Consider the following 18502-nt stretch of genomic DNA (forward strand, 5'->3'; position numbering starts at 1 on the left):
ATCAGTCAGTGAGGGGCCTGACCCCTGTGTGCTCAGGTAGGTTATATGCACGAGCTGCATAACTATCCCGTAATGTTAACATGTATGATGACCCATCCAGGGAGTACATAGAGAAGAACAAGGTCCAGCAGAACCAGCAGTAGAGAGGAAAAGAAGGAAGTAGAGGAAGATTGAAGGTCACTGTAAAAGTGTACGGGCAGGTCATTCTAGAATGTAGTGGATAGCTATGTGGGCTGAATCTCTGATTTCCAGGTGAAACGGGCTGGAGAGAGCTTCACCGTGGTGACACTTTACGGGGTAAAGTTTGAGACACTCCTTGCCACGGAAACACTTAGTGTCGCAAGGAACAGTGAAGGTAAAGATGAAGTAATGTGCCATCTTTACTGTGATGAAAATGCTGGAAACTACGTGGATGTGCTGTGTCCTGAAGTAAATAAATTTTTTCAGTTAGGAGTTGCCCTGGACTGTGTCTCTATTTATTGGGATCCAGGATCAGCTTCAAGTCAGAGCAGCAAAGAAGATGCCGACAGCACCGTGAGTACTGATAGTACCATGCAAGAGAAGAGGTACCGTTTTCCAGTAGAGGGAGGCCAGGGTATACAATGCACGAGCTACTCAGCCACGAGGGCTTGGTCATTTCGGCTGCTATGTAGAGCTCAGCAGCTGATGACAAAGTAATCTTCAGGTAGCGCAGTTGGCAGCGGGCTGCCTAGGCTTAATCTGATTGAAGGGCACCTGGTGCATTGCTGTTGACCATGTGGGTGTGCGCAGCGATAGGGAGGTACTTACTATACCACTATTGCTTGTAGGCACTGATCTGAGGGATCACTGGTGTGATCAATCCGACAATAGTGTAACTGAGCTCTTGTGATGCTGCAGCGGCAAAACTGCCTTCACTGGCAGCATTGGAGAGTGCTCAGTTCAGGCTAATGGCACAGACATGCCTGTAGTCCAGGCTGTCAATCATGAAGATCACACCATCACTTGGCAAATTAGATGCTGGGAGGCAAGAGAGCAGTGCCCTCTTAAAGACGAAACATGACAAAAACCATTTAACAAGCCTTGCCTCTGTAAGTGACGTCACTGGTCTCTGCACGCTGGGTTTTCTGACACCGCTCTGTTGCTGGCTCTTTCCTGCTGATCTTAGCTGGCAACAGAGCGTGCAATCTGTTTGCATATTGCACAGTGCACATCGCGCAGGTGCTAGTCCAGTCCCTGAAACAAATGTCACTGATGGCGCTTTGTTTCAGACAGGGGGAAGGGGCTGTGGTATTGACTGCAGCCTCAACCCCCTGATGACGCATAATTTGAATGTTTCAGCATGCAATGGGATTCACAAACGAAGCGTCATCAAAAAGGAAATAGAAAAAACAGTAAAGTAATAAGATCTCTTCAACCTATTCCTATCTTCTGGTACCTTCCCCTCTGCCTTCAAGCATGCCATCATAACACCCATCGTCAAAAAATCAAACCTTGACCCAACTGCTATGCCCAGCTATCGCCCCATATCACTGCTCCCGTTTGCTTCCAAACTCCTTGAACAGCTTGTCCATGCTCAACTTTCCTCCCACCTCTCATCTAACTCCCTCCTTGACATCCTCCAATCTGGCTTCCCGCCCCCACCACTCCACTGGATCTGCCCTGACCAAAATTACTAATGACTTACTCACAGCCAAAGCTAACAGACAGTTCTCCATCCTCTTTCTTCTCGACCTGTCCTCTGCCTTCGACACAGTCGACCACTGCCTACTGCTTCAGATTCTTTCTTCCCTTGGCATCAAAGACCTTGCCCTGTCCTGGATTGCCTCATACCTTTCTGACCGCACATTCAGCGTTTCCCACTCCCACACTACCTCCTCATCCATACCTCTCTCTGTTGGAGTCTCCCAAGGCTCTGTTCTGGGGCCCCTACTTTTTCCATCTATACTCTTGGCCTAGGACAACTCATAAAGTTCCATGGCTTCCAGTACCACCTGTATGCGGATGACACTCAGATCTACCTTTCTGGCCCAGATGTCACCTCTCTGCTGTCCAGAATCCCGGAGTGTCTATCAGCCATATCCACCTTTTTCACCTCTCGCTTCCTAAAACTCAATGCAGACAAAACTGAACTCATTATCTTTCCTCCATCTCATGTATCTTCCCTAGTCGATCTATCTATTATGGTAAACAGCATCACGCTCTCTCTGGAACCTGAAATCCGCTGCCTCGGAGTAACTCTCGACTCTGCCCTGTCCTTCAAATCGCACGTCCAAACTCTTGCCACCTACTGTCGCCTCCAACTCAAAAATATTTCCAGAATCTGTCCCTTCCTCAGCCCTCAATCTACTAAAACTCTTGTACTTGCCCTCATTATCTCCCGCCTTGACTACTGCAACACTCTCCTCTGTGGCCTCCCTGCTAACTCTCTTGCACCACTCCAGCCTGTCCTCAACTCTGCTGCCCGACTAATCCACCTCTCTCCTCGTTACTCCCCTGTCTCTCCTCTCTGCAAATCCCTCCACTGGCTCCCAATTCAACAACAAATCCAGTTCAAACTACTAACACTGACCTACAAAGTCATCCACAACCTGCCCCCTTCCTATATCTCTGAACTAATCTCCCAATATTTTCCCTCACATTATCTTTGATCCTGCCAAGACCTCCTACTCTCCTCCACACTTATTCGTTCCTCACACAACCGCCTCCAAGATTTCTCCCGAATAGCCCCTATCCTCTGGGATTCAATGCCTCAACATGTCCGATTATCCACCACCCTCGGATGCTTTAAACGGAACCTGAAAACCCATCTTTTCATGAAAGCGTACAGACTGAAATAACCATTCTGCCGCCTCACCACCGCCCGAGCTGCCGCCTCAAAACCACCAGAGCTGCTGCACCCCCGACCTTCTGTCTCTTCCCCACTATCCCATAGAATGTAAGTCCGCAAGAAGAGGGTCCTCTCCCCTCGGTACCAGTCTGTCATTGTAAATTTGTTTACTGTTAACGATATCTATAACTTTGAATGTAACCCCCTTCTCATGTACAGCACCATGGAATTAATGGTGCTATAAATAATAATAATAATAATAATAATAATAATAATAGAGGAGTTAGGGGAGGATAGGCAATTTTTTATGTAAGTATATTAGAAAATAGTTTTTATTATGGCACTAAATAGATAGGAATTTAGAATGAAATTTTCTTTGCCCCCAGACCATCCCAGGGCCGCAGCTATAGTGAAGTGAGTTGAGCCAGCTGCTGAAGCGGCAGGCAGCATGGGGCGGCATTATGTGCTCCTCTACCCGCAGCACCTACAATTTAGCCTCTGCACGCTGGTGCTGTGGTCATGCAAGAGGCTTGTAATTGATGTGGTCACAGGAGGGAAGGAGTCAGGGCCCCCTGATCATGTGACCCCTGACTCCTCCCCTCCTGTGACCTCATAACAGGTTATGTGCGCATCAGTCCTTGATTTATGCAGGACTCTGCTGTCTGTGCTGGTTGTCATCGTCCTGGATGAGGGAAGTTTACAGTCATATGATAAAGTTTGGGCACCCCTATTAATGTTAACCTTTTTTCTTTATATCAATTTTGCTTTTTGCAACAGCTATTTCAGTTTCATATATCTAATAACTGATGGACTCAGTTATATTTCTGGATTCAAATAAGGTTTATTGAACTAACAGAAAATGTGCAATCTGCATTTAAGCAAAATTTGACCGGTGCAAAAGTATGGGCACCTCAACATAAAAGTGACATTAATATTTTGTAGATCCTCCTTTTGCAAAAATAACAGCCTCTAGTCGCTTCCTGTAGCTATTAATGAGTTCCTGGATCCTGGATGAAGGTATTTGTGACCATTCCTGTTTACAAAACAATTCCAGTTCAGTTAAGTTTGATGGTCGCCGAGCATGGACAGCCCGCTTCAAATCATCCCACAGATGTTCAATGATATTCAGGTCTGGGGACTGGGATGGCCATTCCAGAACATTGTAATTGTTCCTCTGCATGAATGCCTGAGTAGATTTGGAGCGGTCTTTTGGATCATTGTCTTGCTGAAATATCCATCCCCTGGGTAACTTCAACTTCGTCACTGATTCTTGCACATTATTGTCAAGAATCTGCTGATACTGAGTTGAATTCATGTGACCCTCAACTTTAACAAGACTCCTGGTGCCGGCATTGGCCACACAGCCCCAAAGCATGATGGAACCTCCACCAAATTTTACTGTGGGTAGCAAGTGTTTTTCTTGGAATGCTGTGTTTTTTAGCCTCCATGCATAACGCCTTTTTGTATTACCAAACAACTCAATCTTTGTTTCATCAGTCCACAGGACCTTCTTCCAAAATGTAAATGGCTTGTCCAAATGTGCTTTTGCTTACCTCAGGCGACTCTGTTTGTGGCGTGCTTGCAGAAATGGCTTCTTTCGCATCATCCCATACAGCTTCTCCTTGTGCAAAGTGCGCTGTATTGTTGACCGATGCACAGTGACACCATCTGCAGCAAGATGATGCTGCAGGTCTTTGGAGGTGGTCTGTGGATTGTCCTTGACTGTTCTCACCATTCTTCTTCTCTGTCTTTCTGATATTTTTCTTGGCCTGCCACTTCTGGGCTTAAAAAGAACTGTACCTGTGTTCTTCCATTTCCTTACTATGTTCCTCACAGTGGAAACTGACAGGTTAAATCTCTGAGACAACTTTTTGTATCCTTCCCCTGAAAAGCTATGTTGAATAATCTTTGTTTTCAGATCATTTGAGAGTTGTTTTGAGGAGCCCATGATGCCACTCTTCATAGGAGAATCAAATAGGAGAACTACTTGCAAGTGGCCACCTTAAATACCTTTTCTCATGATTTGATACACCTGGCTATGAAGTTCAAAGCTCAATGAGGTTACAAAACCAATTTAGTGCTTCAGGAAGTCAGTAAAAAGTAGTTAGGAGTGTTCAAATCAAGAAAATGATAAGGGTGCCCATACTTTTGCACTGGTCAAATTTTGTTTAAATGCAGATTGCACATTTTCTGTTAGTACAATAAACCTCATTTGAATTCAGAAATATAACTGAGTCCATCAGTTATTCGATATATGAAACTGAAATAGCTGTTGCAAAAACCAAAATTGTTATAAAGAAAAAAGGTTAACATTAATTGGGGTGCCCAAACTTTAACATATGACTGTATGTGTGGGAGTGGGGTCAGGGGGGGTTTACAGGGTGTACAGAGCAGAGCCACGTGAGTGCGGGGTGTACGAGCGGAGCCGTGTGTGTACGAGGTGTACAGAGCAGAGCCGCGAGTGTGGGAGGTGTACGGAGCGGAGCTGTGTGTGTGCGAGGTGTATGGAGCAGAGCCACGTGTGTACGAGGTGTAAGGAGCAGAGCCGTGTGTGTACAAAGTGTACGGAGCAGAGCCGTGTGTGTGTGCGAGGTGTACGGAGCAGAGCTGTGTGTGTACGAGGTGTACGGAGTGGAGCCGCACGTGTGGGAGGTGCACGAAGCAGAGCTGCACGTTTACGAGGTGTACGGAGCAGAGCCGCATGTGTACGAGGTGTACAGAGCAGAGATGTGTACGGAGTGGAGCTGTGTGTGTGTACGGAGCGGAGTCGTGGGTGTACACAGAGCGGAGCCGTGTGTGTACGAAGCGTAGCAACGCGTGTGCGGGGTGTACAGAGTGGAGCAGTGCGTGTGCGAGGAGTACAGAGCAGAGCAGCGCATGTGCGAGGTGTACGCAGTGGAGCCGCACATGTATGAGGTGTTTGGAGCAGAGCCGCACGTGTACGAGGTGTACGGAGCAGAGTTGCACATGTGTGTATGGAGCGGAGCCGCATGAGTATGGAGCGGAGCCGCGTGTGTGTGAGGTGTATGGAGTGGAACCACGTGTGTACATGGTGTATGGAGTGGAGCCATTTGTGTACAAGGTTTACAGAGCGTGGCCGTGTGTACAAGGTGTACGGAGCAGAGCCACATGTGTACAAGGTTTACGGAGTGGAGCCATGTGTGTACTGAGTGGAGCCGTGTGTGTGCGAGGTGTACAGACCAGAACTGTGTGTGCACGAGGCATAAAAAGCGGAACCGTGTGTGTATGATGTATGCGGAGCCATATGTATACAAGGTGTATGGTGGGGAGCATTCATACCTCCCAGCGGGACAGTCACGATTTTGAGAGATATTCTGTCCCACTGCCCCGGCTGGGAGTTTACTTTTCCCGCGGACACAGGAGTACACGGTGGAGCCCCGAGGAGCACTTTAAAGTTCGCACGTGACGTTCCACCGGAAGTGACGTGCTAGAAGCTGACCGGAAATTAGGTAATTTCGGGAGGAGCTTGTGACAGAACCATAGAGGCACTTCAGGGAATGCTTCAGATCCATCACCGTATCCTCCTCCAACAGAGCGGACAGCAGAATCGCCTTGGACTCGGGGATGCCAGCCTTGTGAGCGGATAATGATATGTCCTGCATCGGGAGGCTCAGTTGGTCACTACAGTGGGAGCCGGGCTGCTATAGTATCTTTATAGAATCTTTCTTTCTCTCTCTGTTTCTTTATCTGTCTAATCTTTCTTTTTTTCGTTCTCTCTCTCTCTCTCTCTGTTCTTTCTTTCTCTCTCTGTTTCTTTATCTCTCTAATCATTCTTTTTTTCTTTCTCTCTCTGTTCTTTCTTTCTCTCTCTGTTTTTTTCCTTCTTTCTTTCTTTCTTTCTTTCTTTCTTTCTTTCTCTTCCTCAGTACCAGTCAGTGTGCCCACAGTACCAGTAGAATAAGAGGGGTAGGAAACTAGGTGGCATTGGTCACATTGAGCCTCTCATACTTTTTACTGGTGTATAATCATATGCCCTGAACACCCCCATAAAGAGGGCCAGCCCCAGACAACAGGGTACAAACAAATCACTCTTACTATCAGTCCAAGTGGACAATTATATACGTAAAGTTAATGATGTCCCTGTGCCAAGCAGTGCGGAGGATCAGAATACAGAGCAGCGGGGTTTGGGGAGAAGAATTATATGGGGCCCATTACACTGTATGAAGTAATATATGGTGCCCATTATGCTGTGAGAAGTAATATATGGGGCCCATTATACTGTATGAAGTAATATATGGTGCACATTATACTGTATGAAGTAATATATGGGGCCCATTATACTGTATGAAGTAATATATGGTGCCCATTATGCTGTAAGAAGTAATATATGGGGCCCATTATACTGTATGAAGTAATATATGGTGCACATTATACTGTATGAAGTAATATATGGGGCCCATTATACTGTGTGAAGTAATATATGGTGCCCATTATGCTGTAAGAAGTAATATATGGGACCCATTATACTGTATGAAGTAATATATGGTGCACATTATACTGTATGAAGTAATATATGGTGCCCATTATGCTGTATGAAGTAATATGTGGAGCCCATTATACTGTATGAAGTAATATATGGGGTCCATTATGCTGTATGAAATAATATTTGGGGCCCATTATACTGTATGAAGTAATATATGGTGCCCATTATACTGTATGCAGTAATATATGGGGCCCATAATACTGTATGGAGCATTATGTGGGGATAGGGGATGACTTTCTGTTTGCTGTGGATCTGACCGCTGGGACCCCCATGATCCTAGGAAACGTAACTTTGAATAGCACCATATAAATGGAGCTGTGGTCAATCATACGCACTGTGGCGCCATTCACATGTGGCTCTTCAAATAACTCCTTAAAGAGAGTGATGAGGGGACGACAAAGTATAGCAAAAATTCACTGATCGGGGTGAGGAGGAGTGTTATAGTTTGTGGGCTGGTGGGATTTGTGTGGCAGGGCCACTTTTTTGTCCCAGTCCGGCCCTGTGGCAGGCCTACCATTGCCATTAATGACCCTTGTTCTGGATACTTCTGTGGTGTTCTTGTATGTGGTGTGATGGCGCTGACATCCTTGTGTTTGGACACCTTTTTTTCTATTTATCTAAATCAAAATGTATTGTACTCAGTTTTACAGGATAGATATGAAAATTTACTTTGTGTGCGGGGGGGGGGGGGGGTAATTTTGCTGTTCGGCTCAGGCAGCAGAGAGGCTAGGTTCACCCCTGGACCATCCCTTTGAAGTCGAATATGCAACAAAAAGCCTGCATAAGTGATAAGGTACAAAAGTATAATGAAACCCCGTAGCAAAATTGGATATTGCTCAAAATAAAATGATTGATTGTTTAGCTCAAAATACATGAAATTTACGTAAAAAATAATGCCCCCAAAGGTCAGCCCCTTTAAGTAGGTCTGTTAGATCCGTAGATCTATGGTAAATTTGTACTCTTATTTGAAAAATAATATTAGAATATCATAGAAAGAAAGGCTAGGAAAAACTAACTGTTCAGTTCTGGTCAGGGAAGCATTAGTGTCCCATCTATGATCTGCCTGACAACAGAACACACAAGGTTGAAATAAAGCACATACAGTAAGTACGCCAGCCTGCTCACATGTACCCTGCTGAGATTTTATATAACTTTAGATATGCTAGAAATATAACAATCTCCATTCAATATTTCTTCAAAATATCAACCTGGAGTTGTGATTCAGCTCCTGTGATATGTCCTCCACCATATCGTTCTCAGATGCTTCATGTGCCATGGCTTTGCAAAGCTTGCATGCTACTAAGGCTTTGGCCATTGCCTCTTCTCCATGCTGCCAGAAGAACAAAGCCATCTTCTGCCTCTTCATCAAAACCGCCCATAACATCAGCTCATGGAATGGGAAAGGGAAATGATTTATTTCTGGATCATCCAAGTCAATGTCCACCTCTTCTTCTCTCTTCTTGGTTGTCTTTCTTCCTCGTCTCATTGGTATGTCATCCTGTTACACACATCATGATTAGTTGCATGGATTGCAGTTGTATACATAGAAAACATTCTACCCATTATTTCATTTTTGTCATTTATGCCTAGTGAATAAAATTCTCTTCCCAGATTTATGCATTTGTGCAGACAGACTGTATGGCAAAAAATGGAATCCCTACCTGCCCATTTTACAGACAAGAAGGCACTCTGTGCTGGGCCTTCCTACCTCCAAGAATTACTGTATTATTTCCCTAAAAGCAATGCTTTGGGGGGAGAATACCTCTGGAGCAGGCTATTCTTCTATTCTTTCGTTTCTTAAACATCTTTAATTTGCATAAATGGACTCAAAAAATTAATTAGAATGTTAATGGTTATATAATAATAAGTACAAAGTTGCATAATAATGATTTATGCTGATGCAAATGATACTACCGGTAGTATATCATTAGCACCGTAAATGTAGTGCTCTCTTGGAGGGCAGATATGTCACCATGTCCCTTTTCAAATCAGTATAGGCTTGAATTTGACAAAAATGCTTACAAAAATTCTAATACACAAATACCCTTTCCTGAAGCAAGAGGACTTTATCACTGGCACCACCTATTGGAAGTAGCGACCTTGGAAGTCGACCCTTTAAAGAGCCTTGTCACATGACTTAGGACAAGAAGCCAAACCAGAAACTCCATTTACAGACACGTGTTTCATGGTGTTGCCAGTCCTCAGTGCAAATTAGCAGACCTGACAGTCCCTATAAATTTTGGACTGTTGGCAAAATAAAAGATCTAGGTATTCATGTTTGGTCTTTTAATCCCTGGGCTTGATTTAAAGTTAGGTACAGTTTAGGAATGGAAGCTTGGCATTGTTTTTAATATGGATTCCACTACTTATTTTGTACTAAAATGAGTTCATGGGGATAAAGAAACAAAACTAGAACACAACTTCACTTAGCAGACCAATGCCATTCTGTTGCCGGTATTCCTCACCGGTCTACTGCCTTTCTCTTCTGGTGAGGGATGTCATGTGACCAACACAACAAATCAGTGTCATTCCACTGATTGGCTGCAGCCTTCACAATCATATTCTCTTCAGGCTCAGAAACAATATGGATGATCATGTGATATCTCCTGCTAGAAGAGAACACTAAGAGGACATAGGCAATAAAGTGGTGCAATGGTGGTGAGCTGGTAGATAAATACCCCCATGGGTGCACTTTTAGTCCCAAAAATGTAGTGGACAATCCCTTTAGGCATTTTGGAGCAGTCAGTAATAATAAAGTATTTCAAAAAGTCATAAAGCATATATTAATCCACCCCTCAATGTGAGATTTTAGCAGAATCAATTATATATTTTACAATTATTTTTTTATATCTTTAACCCCCCTATCTACAAATAAAAGATCGCATAAAAATTTCCATCTTGTTCGAGTGTTTGTTAGCCTTTGTCCCCATTGAGAAGAAAAGTCACATATTCTACATCTAATTAAACCATAGTTTTCTGTTCACATTTCTTCCTATTGTACCAATTACCCAAGAATGTCATTAGCAAAGTGAAATATTAATAGTTTCATTCAAGAATCCAAATGAAAACTTACCTCCATCCCTAGGAGCTTCAAGGCCTTTGGCTGTTAGGAAACAGCACATGATTTGTATGAATACAAAGTATATTATCTACATACAATACTGTACAATTATAATATAATACAATATAATACAATTTAATTACAATAATACGTTCATTGTATATGTTTTTTTATTTCCATTTATTAAAAGCATAAGTAAGGTCACTGATAATTGAGGTTATGGATAAATTAGCCAACATGCAGAGTGTGAATGTAATTTTTCTCATGAGAAAAAGTAGTAAAAGGTATCCTAAAGTTTATAAATGTAGAGGGGGCAGGTGGAGCTGCATGTCAGGAGTCTGATAAAAGGTTTAATGTGCTCATAAAACATCTAAAACAAGGTAATCATAAGGTGTTAATGTGGATTGGGAGTTGGGGGATACTGATTTATTTCTATAAAAGGAGATGGAAACAAGTGACTTATGGTGTCTTCTGTTTTCCTTATTCCCTTGTGCCTCAAAGGCAAAATTGTTTTTAGCAACTAGAAATCTGATATTTGTTTCACACAGAGATATGCTGCTTTCACAATGTATTTTACTGTCTGATTCACTTCACGCAGGTTTATAACTGCTTATTATCCTAAAATGCTGAGCAGCTATTGATTGCTGACAGTGCCTAATGCTTTAATGGTTAAAGGTTCTTACGTCCCATGATCATGTAGCATCATACTTAGGAGACGCAGAATTATAAACATATACAATTTGGAAACAAATATCTAAATTAGAACCAGATTTACATAAAGGACTAGTACATGCCTCTATGTAGGATAGGTCATCAAAATGAGATTGGTGGGGCACCCAACCAATCAGCTGATATCTGCTCCGGCAGCCACCAGATCTAAGCAATGTACAGGGTGGTACATCGCAGCTCAGTATGTTGTTTAGTGGCCACTCATGGGTACTGCACCTATTCTTTTTTCTTTTATTACATAAAAGTGAGTGAGAGATAAATTGCAGTACTATAAACAGCGTATGATGCTGTGGGTGTTGCATTGAAAAGATTTCTTAAATATGGTTGCTACTGAAGCAGATATCAGCTGACCGGTAAGGGTGAAAGGTGTCAGACCTACACTGATCTCATATTTATGACCTTTCTTACAGACAGGTCATTGATATGTTGTCCATTGACAACCCCTTTAAAGTTAATGTTGTTGAATGTTGTCCTTACAATGAAAATCATTTGACGCCCATTCCAAGATTTAGAGCAAAGAAAGAAGGAATGTCTCAATTAGATTCTTACTCCTATTTTTCAGAAAGCCTTTGGAAAATGAAAGGCAACACCTCCACTTATAATTGTTGTTGAATCCCCTGTTTTCTCAAGCTTTGCTATTAAAGATAAACATTACATATATGTGTATGTTCTCACATATATATATATATATATATATATATACATACATATTATTTATTTCTTCAATACAAAAAGTGAAACTCATATATTATATAGTCATTACAAACAGAGTGAACCATTTCAATTGTTTATTTCTGTTAATGTTGATGTTACAGCCAATTTAACCCAAAAGTCATTATCTCCGTAAATTAGAAAAATTAACAAAAATCACCTACAAAGGCTTCCTAAACATTTAATGAGGTTCCTTAGTCTGTTTCAGTATCTCCACAATCATGGGGAAGACTGCTGACTTGACAGATGTCCAGAAGGCAGTCAATGACACTCCACAAGGAGGGTAAGCCACAAAAGGTCATTGCTAAAGAAGCTGGCTGTTCACAGAGTTCTGTATCCATGCATATTAATGGAAAGTTGAGTAGAAGGAAAAAGTGTGGTAAAAAAAGGTGCACAAGCAATCAGGATAACCGCAGCCTTGAAAGGATTGTTAACAAAAGGCCATTTAAAAATTTTGGGGGGGTGAGATTCACAAGGAGTGGACTGCTGCTTGAGTCATTGCCTCAAGAGTCACCTCAAGAGACGTATCCAGGACATGGACTTCCAGTGTTGCGTTCTTTATGTTAAGCCACTCATGACCAATAGACAACACCAGAAGCGTCTTACCTGGGCCAAGGACAAAAAGAACTGGACTGTTGCACAGTTGTCCAAGGTGTGGTCTTCAGATGAAAGTAAATTTTGCATTTCATTTGGAAATCAAGGTCCCAGAGTCTGGAGGAAGAGTTGAGAGGCACACAATCCAAGATGCTTGAGGTCTAATGTGAAGTTTCCACAATCAGTGATGGTTTGGGGAGCTAGTTCATCTGCTTGTGTAGGTCCACTGTGTCTTATCAAAACCAAAGTCAGCGCAGCCGTCTACCAGGAAATTTTAGAGCACTTCATGCTTCCTTCTGCCGACAAGCTTTTTGGAGATGGAAATGTCATTCTCTAGGTGGAATTGGCACCTGTCCACACTGCCAAAAGTGCCAATACTTGGTTTAGAAACAACAGTATCACTGTGCTTGACTGGCCAGCAAAATCTCCTGACCTCAACCCCATAGAGAATCTATGAGGTATTGTGAAGACGATGATGAGAGACACCAGACCCCACAATGCAGATAAGCTGAAGGCTGCTATCAAAGCAACCTGGGCTTCCATAACACCTCTGTCACAGGGCAGTAGGAGGAAAACAGGAGATGTGGAACCTGGGCCCTTGAACTGCCCCTCAGGCTAAGGAGGTGCCCTGACTTTCCTTAACTTGGGGGTACACTTGATGGTAGTGAGGCCCAAGTCCCCGACATGTCCCTATCTCCTGTTTAGCCCTGAGTTAAACCCACAACCCCCTTCCCAGGAGGAGAGACAGGGAATAAAGTGAACTGCACCAAATAACACACAAGGAAAAATAAAACAGACACCACGGGGTTAAATCAACTAAAAACCCAAACTTAGCTGCCAATGCTCCAAGCAACAGAGAAAGGCACTTGAACAGCATCCAGCAGCAACTTCACTGACAAGATAACCTGAACCCCCTCTCCACCAGGTAGGTCCAGTCTTCACCAAGGTTGATTAGCAAATGACCAGTATTACCAACAGGGAGCAGCAGCAGCTGATGACCTTTTATAGGGGGGAGGTCACCACCTGGTGACTAATTAAACATGTCCACTCCCTGACAGAAGTTATGTCGCTTATCCATGTTATGTAAATAAAAGCTTATAACCTGACGTTAAATTCATCCATTGGTTGTATAAATTATTCTTTTGAAAGCTGAAACCCTCCAAAATTTGGTTAAGTTAAGAAAATAAATTGGCTTCAATGCAGAAATATTGATCATTTAATGGACACAGAATGGTCAGATTTTTGCAAGACAGAAGTTTTGTCGCCCACAGAAAGTAATGTGATATTCAAAGTAATAATTACCTTAAAAAAATATATATATGTTGCATAACATTGGTGAATGAAGTTGTGGTGCTATTAGAGTCATATTTAATACTTTGTGTGACTTCCATGAGCTTGAAGGACTGCATCCATGCGGTTCAACAATGATTCATACAATTTATTAATGAAGTCATCAGGAATAGCAAAGAATGCAGTCTTACATGCCTCCCAGAGTTCATCTAGATTCTTTGGTTTTGTCTTCCAAGCTTCCTCTTTCATCCTACCCCAAACATGCTCAATGATGTTCATGTCTGGTGACTGGGCTGGCCAGTCCTTGAGCACCTTGATCTTTTTTTGTCTGGAGGAACTTTGTTGTAGAGATGGATGTATGAGATGGAGCACCATCCTGCTGCAGAATTTGACCCCTTTTATGATTTGGAATATAAGAGGTAGCTAATACTTCTTGATATTTTAGGCTTTTGATATTGCTTTCCACCATGCAAATGTTTTGCACACCCCTATATTGAATGTAACCCCAGACCATGATCTTTCCACCACCAAATGTAACTGTTTTCTGTGTGTATTTTGGATCCATACGGGCTTCAGTAGGTCTCCTGCAGTATTTGTGGTGGCTGCAGTGTAATTCTACTGAAGATTCATCAGAGAAATCTACCTTCTGCCACTTTTCCAGCGTCCATCTGTTTAGCAGGCTGTGGGACTTTGCAGATGGCACACAGTTTTTTATTTGCCTTTTGTTTAGTGCTGGCTTCTGGGCACTGGTTCGACCATGGAGGCCAAACTGTTCTAGTTGACACAGGGACTTGAAGTGACCAGGTCTGTTGGAGCTTTGCTACAGTGGAAGAGGGGCTTGCTTTGGATTTTCTAACCAACAAACGTTCCTCCTGAGCAGTTGTCTTGCGGGGTCTGCCAGACCTGGGCTTGTCAAACACATCTCCAGTCTCATCAAATTTTTTTTAATTCTTTGTACTTGATGCTGAGACACATTAAAGGTGCCAGCCACCTCTGCAGTGGATCTGGTCTTAAGCCTTTTGATAATCCAGGCTTTGGTCACAGAGTGGATTTTTGGCATGCTGTCAGAGCTCAAGTTGCAGCTCAAGTGAAGGTCTGGGGTGCTGGGTTTCTTTTTATACACACCCACAAATTAACCGATCATTTACTGAGCACAGGTGAGGATGTAAACTTGGATTGGGTGCATTATATGACCAGGCGGCAAAACTTTTGTCTTGCCAAAATCTGACCATTCTGTGTCCATTAAATGATCAATATTTCTGTATTGATGCCAATTTATTTTCCTAACCTAAACCACATTTCGGAGGGTTTCAGCTTTCAAAATAATAATTTATACAACCAATGGATGAATTTAACATCAGGTTATAAGCTTTTATTTACATAACATGGATAAGCGACATAACTTCTGTCAGGGAGTGTAGTAACACCAGCGGCCACTGGGAGCAAAAACCTAGCAGCCGACCAACTACAGTTGTAGTAACACCAGTGGCTACCGGGGACAAAACTCCACATTAACCCCTGAGGCCAGAAAGGAAAAAGGTTTATACAAGAGAGTCCAGACTCTGACACAGATCCAAAAATGGATTGTGATAACCTCACTCAGCAGTGCCACAGGCTGATCGCCTCCATGCCACACCGCATTGATCTAGTAGTTGTGCAAAAGGAACCCCGACCAAGTATTGAGTGCATTTACTGAACATACAATTCAGTAGACCAACATTTCAGATTTTAAAATCATTTTTCAATCTGGTGTTATAAAGTATTCTAATTTACTGAGATGATGGCTTTTGGGTTTTCATTGGCTGTAAGCCATAATCATCAACATAAACAGAAATAAACACTTGAAATAGATCAATCTGTTTGTAATGACTCTATCTAATATACGAGTTTCACTTTTTGTATTGAAGAACTGAAATAAATTAACTTTTTGATGATATTCTAATTTTGTGAGAAGCACCTGTATATAAATAAATAAATATACATATATATATATTCATTTCACAAGGAATATCATGTTATTTCCTGATCTGTACAGAGTGATGCTTCACTAGAGAAGGAATTTGGGTAGTATAGGAGCCTTTCAAACAGTGTAAGCCAGCTCACCGACTTCCATAGGAGCACGGATCACCATCCTGCAATGGTTGGTTCAACGAAGAAAGAAGGGAAATATCCAGCTCCACACGAAAATCGATGTTCAAATTTATTCCAATGAAGACAATATATGGATCAGCTCCAGGACAGCATCAGCTCACACAGGAGCGACATAAGCAACGCGTTTCGATCGCTACATGCGATCTTTATCAAAGCTACCATATCAAAATCACACACAGGTTAAAAAGGAGCAAAAACCAATCCTGAGTCTAATACAAGTCACATGATTGGAAGGTCCTATTCTAACAATACAATAAGAACAAACAACGAATTTATAAAAGGTACCTCAATATTGCAAATAAAATATACAAAAAGGGACCACATAAATATAGAAAATATCCATAGTAGAAAATATTTACAATTTTATCAAGATTGGTACAATTGCATATATATAATCATGAATCATGTGACTACAAAGGCTCATCTCACCAACGCATATATCTTTTAGCGGTATCACATATAATTGTCAAGATTCATGAGAAAAACATGCAAACAAGAAAATACAAAAATAAAAAACATTATTAATACAAGTTGCTCTGAAATATTAGTAATGGAACATGATTTTGTTCTTTTTGTTTAATCCATCAGGAAATCTCGTTCCCAGGTTAAAAATCCAGAAAGCCTCCCGGGTAAGGAGTGTCCTTCTGATATCACCACCCCTAGAAGGTTTCTTGATTTTTTCGATACCAGTTACCTGGAAAGAAGCGACATTGCGAGAGTGGAAATTAATAAAATGCTTAGCTGCAGAAGAGATATTGCGGACTCCATCAGTTACATTGGTCACATCATATAAATGTTCAGCAATCCTTGTTTTTAATTTCCTAGATGTGCAACCTACATAAGACTTAATGCAAGTGGTGCAATCAATTTTATACACCACAAAATCAGTATTGCAGTTAATAAAATTATTAATTTTAAACGATGCAGTATTATCATTATTAAAAAATATTTTAGTTTTTACCATGTGTTTACAAGTCCTGCAATTATTACCTCCGCATTTATAATTCCCTTTGTTATCCAACAATGTACCCCTATTATTCCTGGATTCGGTGATAATTGGAATTGGTTCTATTAATGAGCATTTGGGTGAGTGGGGGGGTGGTGATATCAGAAGGACACTCCTTACCCGGGAGGCTTTCTGGATTTTTAACCTGGGAACGAGATTTCCTGATGGATTAAACAAAAATAACGAAATCATGTTCCATTACTAATATTTCAGAGCAACTTGTATTAATAATGTTTTTTATTTTTAAAACATAATAAAGTAAGAAAAAAAAAAAAGTGTAAAAATAATTTTTTAAAAATCGCTAAATAAATTAACCCCTTACCTACAATTGACGTAATATTCCGTCCATGTGACCATGGACCTAATTACCATGGACGGAATATTACGTCATCGCGATCAGCGGCGCCCACGTGGTGAGCGCCACTGATCGCGGCCGAGTGTCAGCTAATTATCATAGCTGACACCCGGCACAATGTGTCAGGGGCGGTCACGGACCGCCCCGACACGTTAACCCCTTGCACACCGCGATCAAACACGATCGCGGTGTACCGGGGGTTAAAGGGAAGCATCGGCAGGGAGGGGGCTCCCTCCTTGCTTCCCTGAGCCCCCCACGGCAGCGCAATGTGCAGCGCTGCTGTGGGGGGCTCCTTTCCTGCAGGTCCCCGGATCCAATATGGCGACGGGGACCTCCGGGGGCCTGCAGGAAGCTGGCTTCCTCAGTGCCTGCAAAGCGCAGGCATGAGGAAGCCTGTGCAGTGCCTGTGACAGATCGCTGATCTGTCACAGTGATCTGTGATGTGACAGATCAGCGATCTGTCACAGGACAGTTATGTCCCCCCTGGGACATTGTAATAAAGTAAAAAAAAAATAAAAAAAAGTGTAAAAATAATTTAAAAAAAATCGCCAAATAAATTAAAAAAAAAAAAATATATATTCCCCAATAAATTCATTTTTTGGAAATAAAAAAACCAAAAACAATAAAAGTACACATATTTGGTATCGCCGCGCCCGTAACGACCCGCCCTATAAAACTGTCCCAATAATTAACCCCTTAAGCGAACCCCTTAAAAAATAAAAATAAAAAACGAAGCAAAAAATAATGATTTATTATCATACCGCCGAACAAAAAGTGCAATAACGCGCGATCAAAAAGACGCATATAAATATCCATGGTACCGCTGAAAACGTCATCTTGTCCCGCAAAAAACGAGCTGCCATACAGCATCATCAGTGAAAAAATTAAAAAGTTATAGCTCGCAGAATAAAGCGATGCAAAAATAATTATTTTTTATATGAAATTGTTTTCATTGCATAAAAGCGCCAAAACATAAAAAAACGACCTAAATGAGGTATCGCTGTAACCATACTGACCCAAAGAATAAAACCGCTTTATCAATTTTACCGCACCCAGAACGGCGTAAACGCACCACCCAAAAGAAATTCATGAAACGCTGGTTTTTGTAAATTCTGCGTCCCAAAAAATGAAATAAAAAGAGATAAAAAAAGTCACATGCCCAAACATGATACCAATAAAAGCGTCAACTCGTCCCGCAAAAAATAAGACCCCACATGACTCGGTGGGTCAAAATATGGAAAAATTATAGCTCTCAATATGTGATGATGCAAAAACTATTTTTACAATAAAAA

General features: G+C 41.9%; 1 protein-coding gene across 1 annotated transcript in view; it reads right to left on the bottom strand.

Annotated features, from left to right (window-relative positions):
• The window catches only part of TRPM3 (transient receptor potential cation channel subfamily M member 3), a 710253-nt gene that overhangs the window by 216342 nt on the left and 475409 nt on the right, over nt 1-18502 (bottom strand). Inside the window, exons 14-15 of the mRNA XM_073543729.1 lie at nt 10387-10416; nt 8522-8811 (exon numbers count right to left, since the gene is read on the bottom strand). Of these exons, the coding sequence (XP_073399830.1) occupies nt 8522-8811; nt 10387-10416 (320 nt within the window). The remainder of the gene's footprint in view (nt 1-8521; nt 8812-10386; nt 10417-18502) is intronic.

This window comes from Dendrobates tinctorius, unplaced genomic scaffold (assembly GCF_039654945.1).
Source record: "Dendrobates tinctorius isolate UK_male_01 unplaced genomic scaffold, ASM3965494v1 ptg000134l, whole genome shotgun sequence".
Taxonomy (NCBI): Eukaryota; Metazoa; Chordata; class Amphibia; order Anura; family Dendrobatidae; genus Dendrobates; species Dendrobates tinctorius.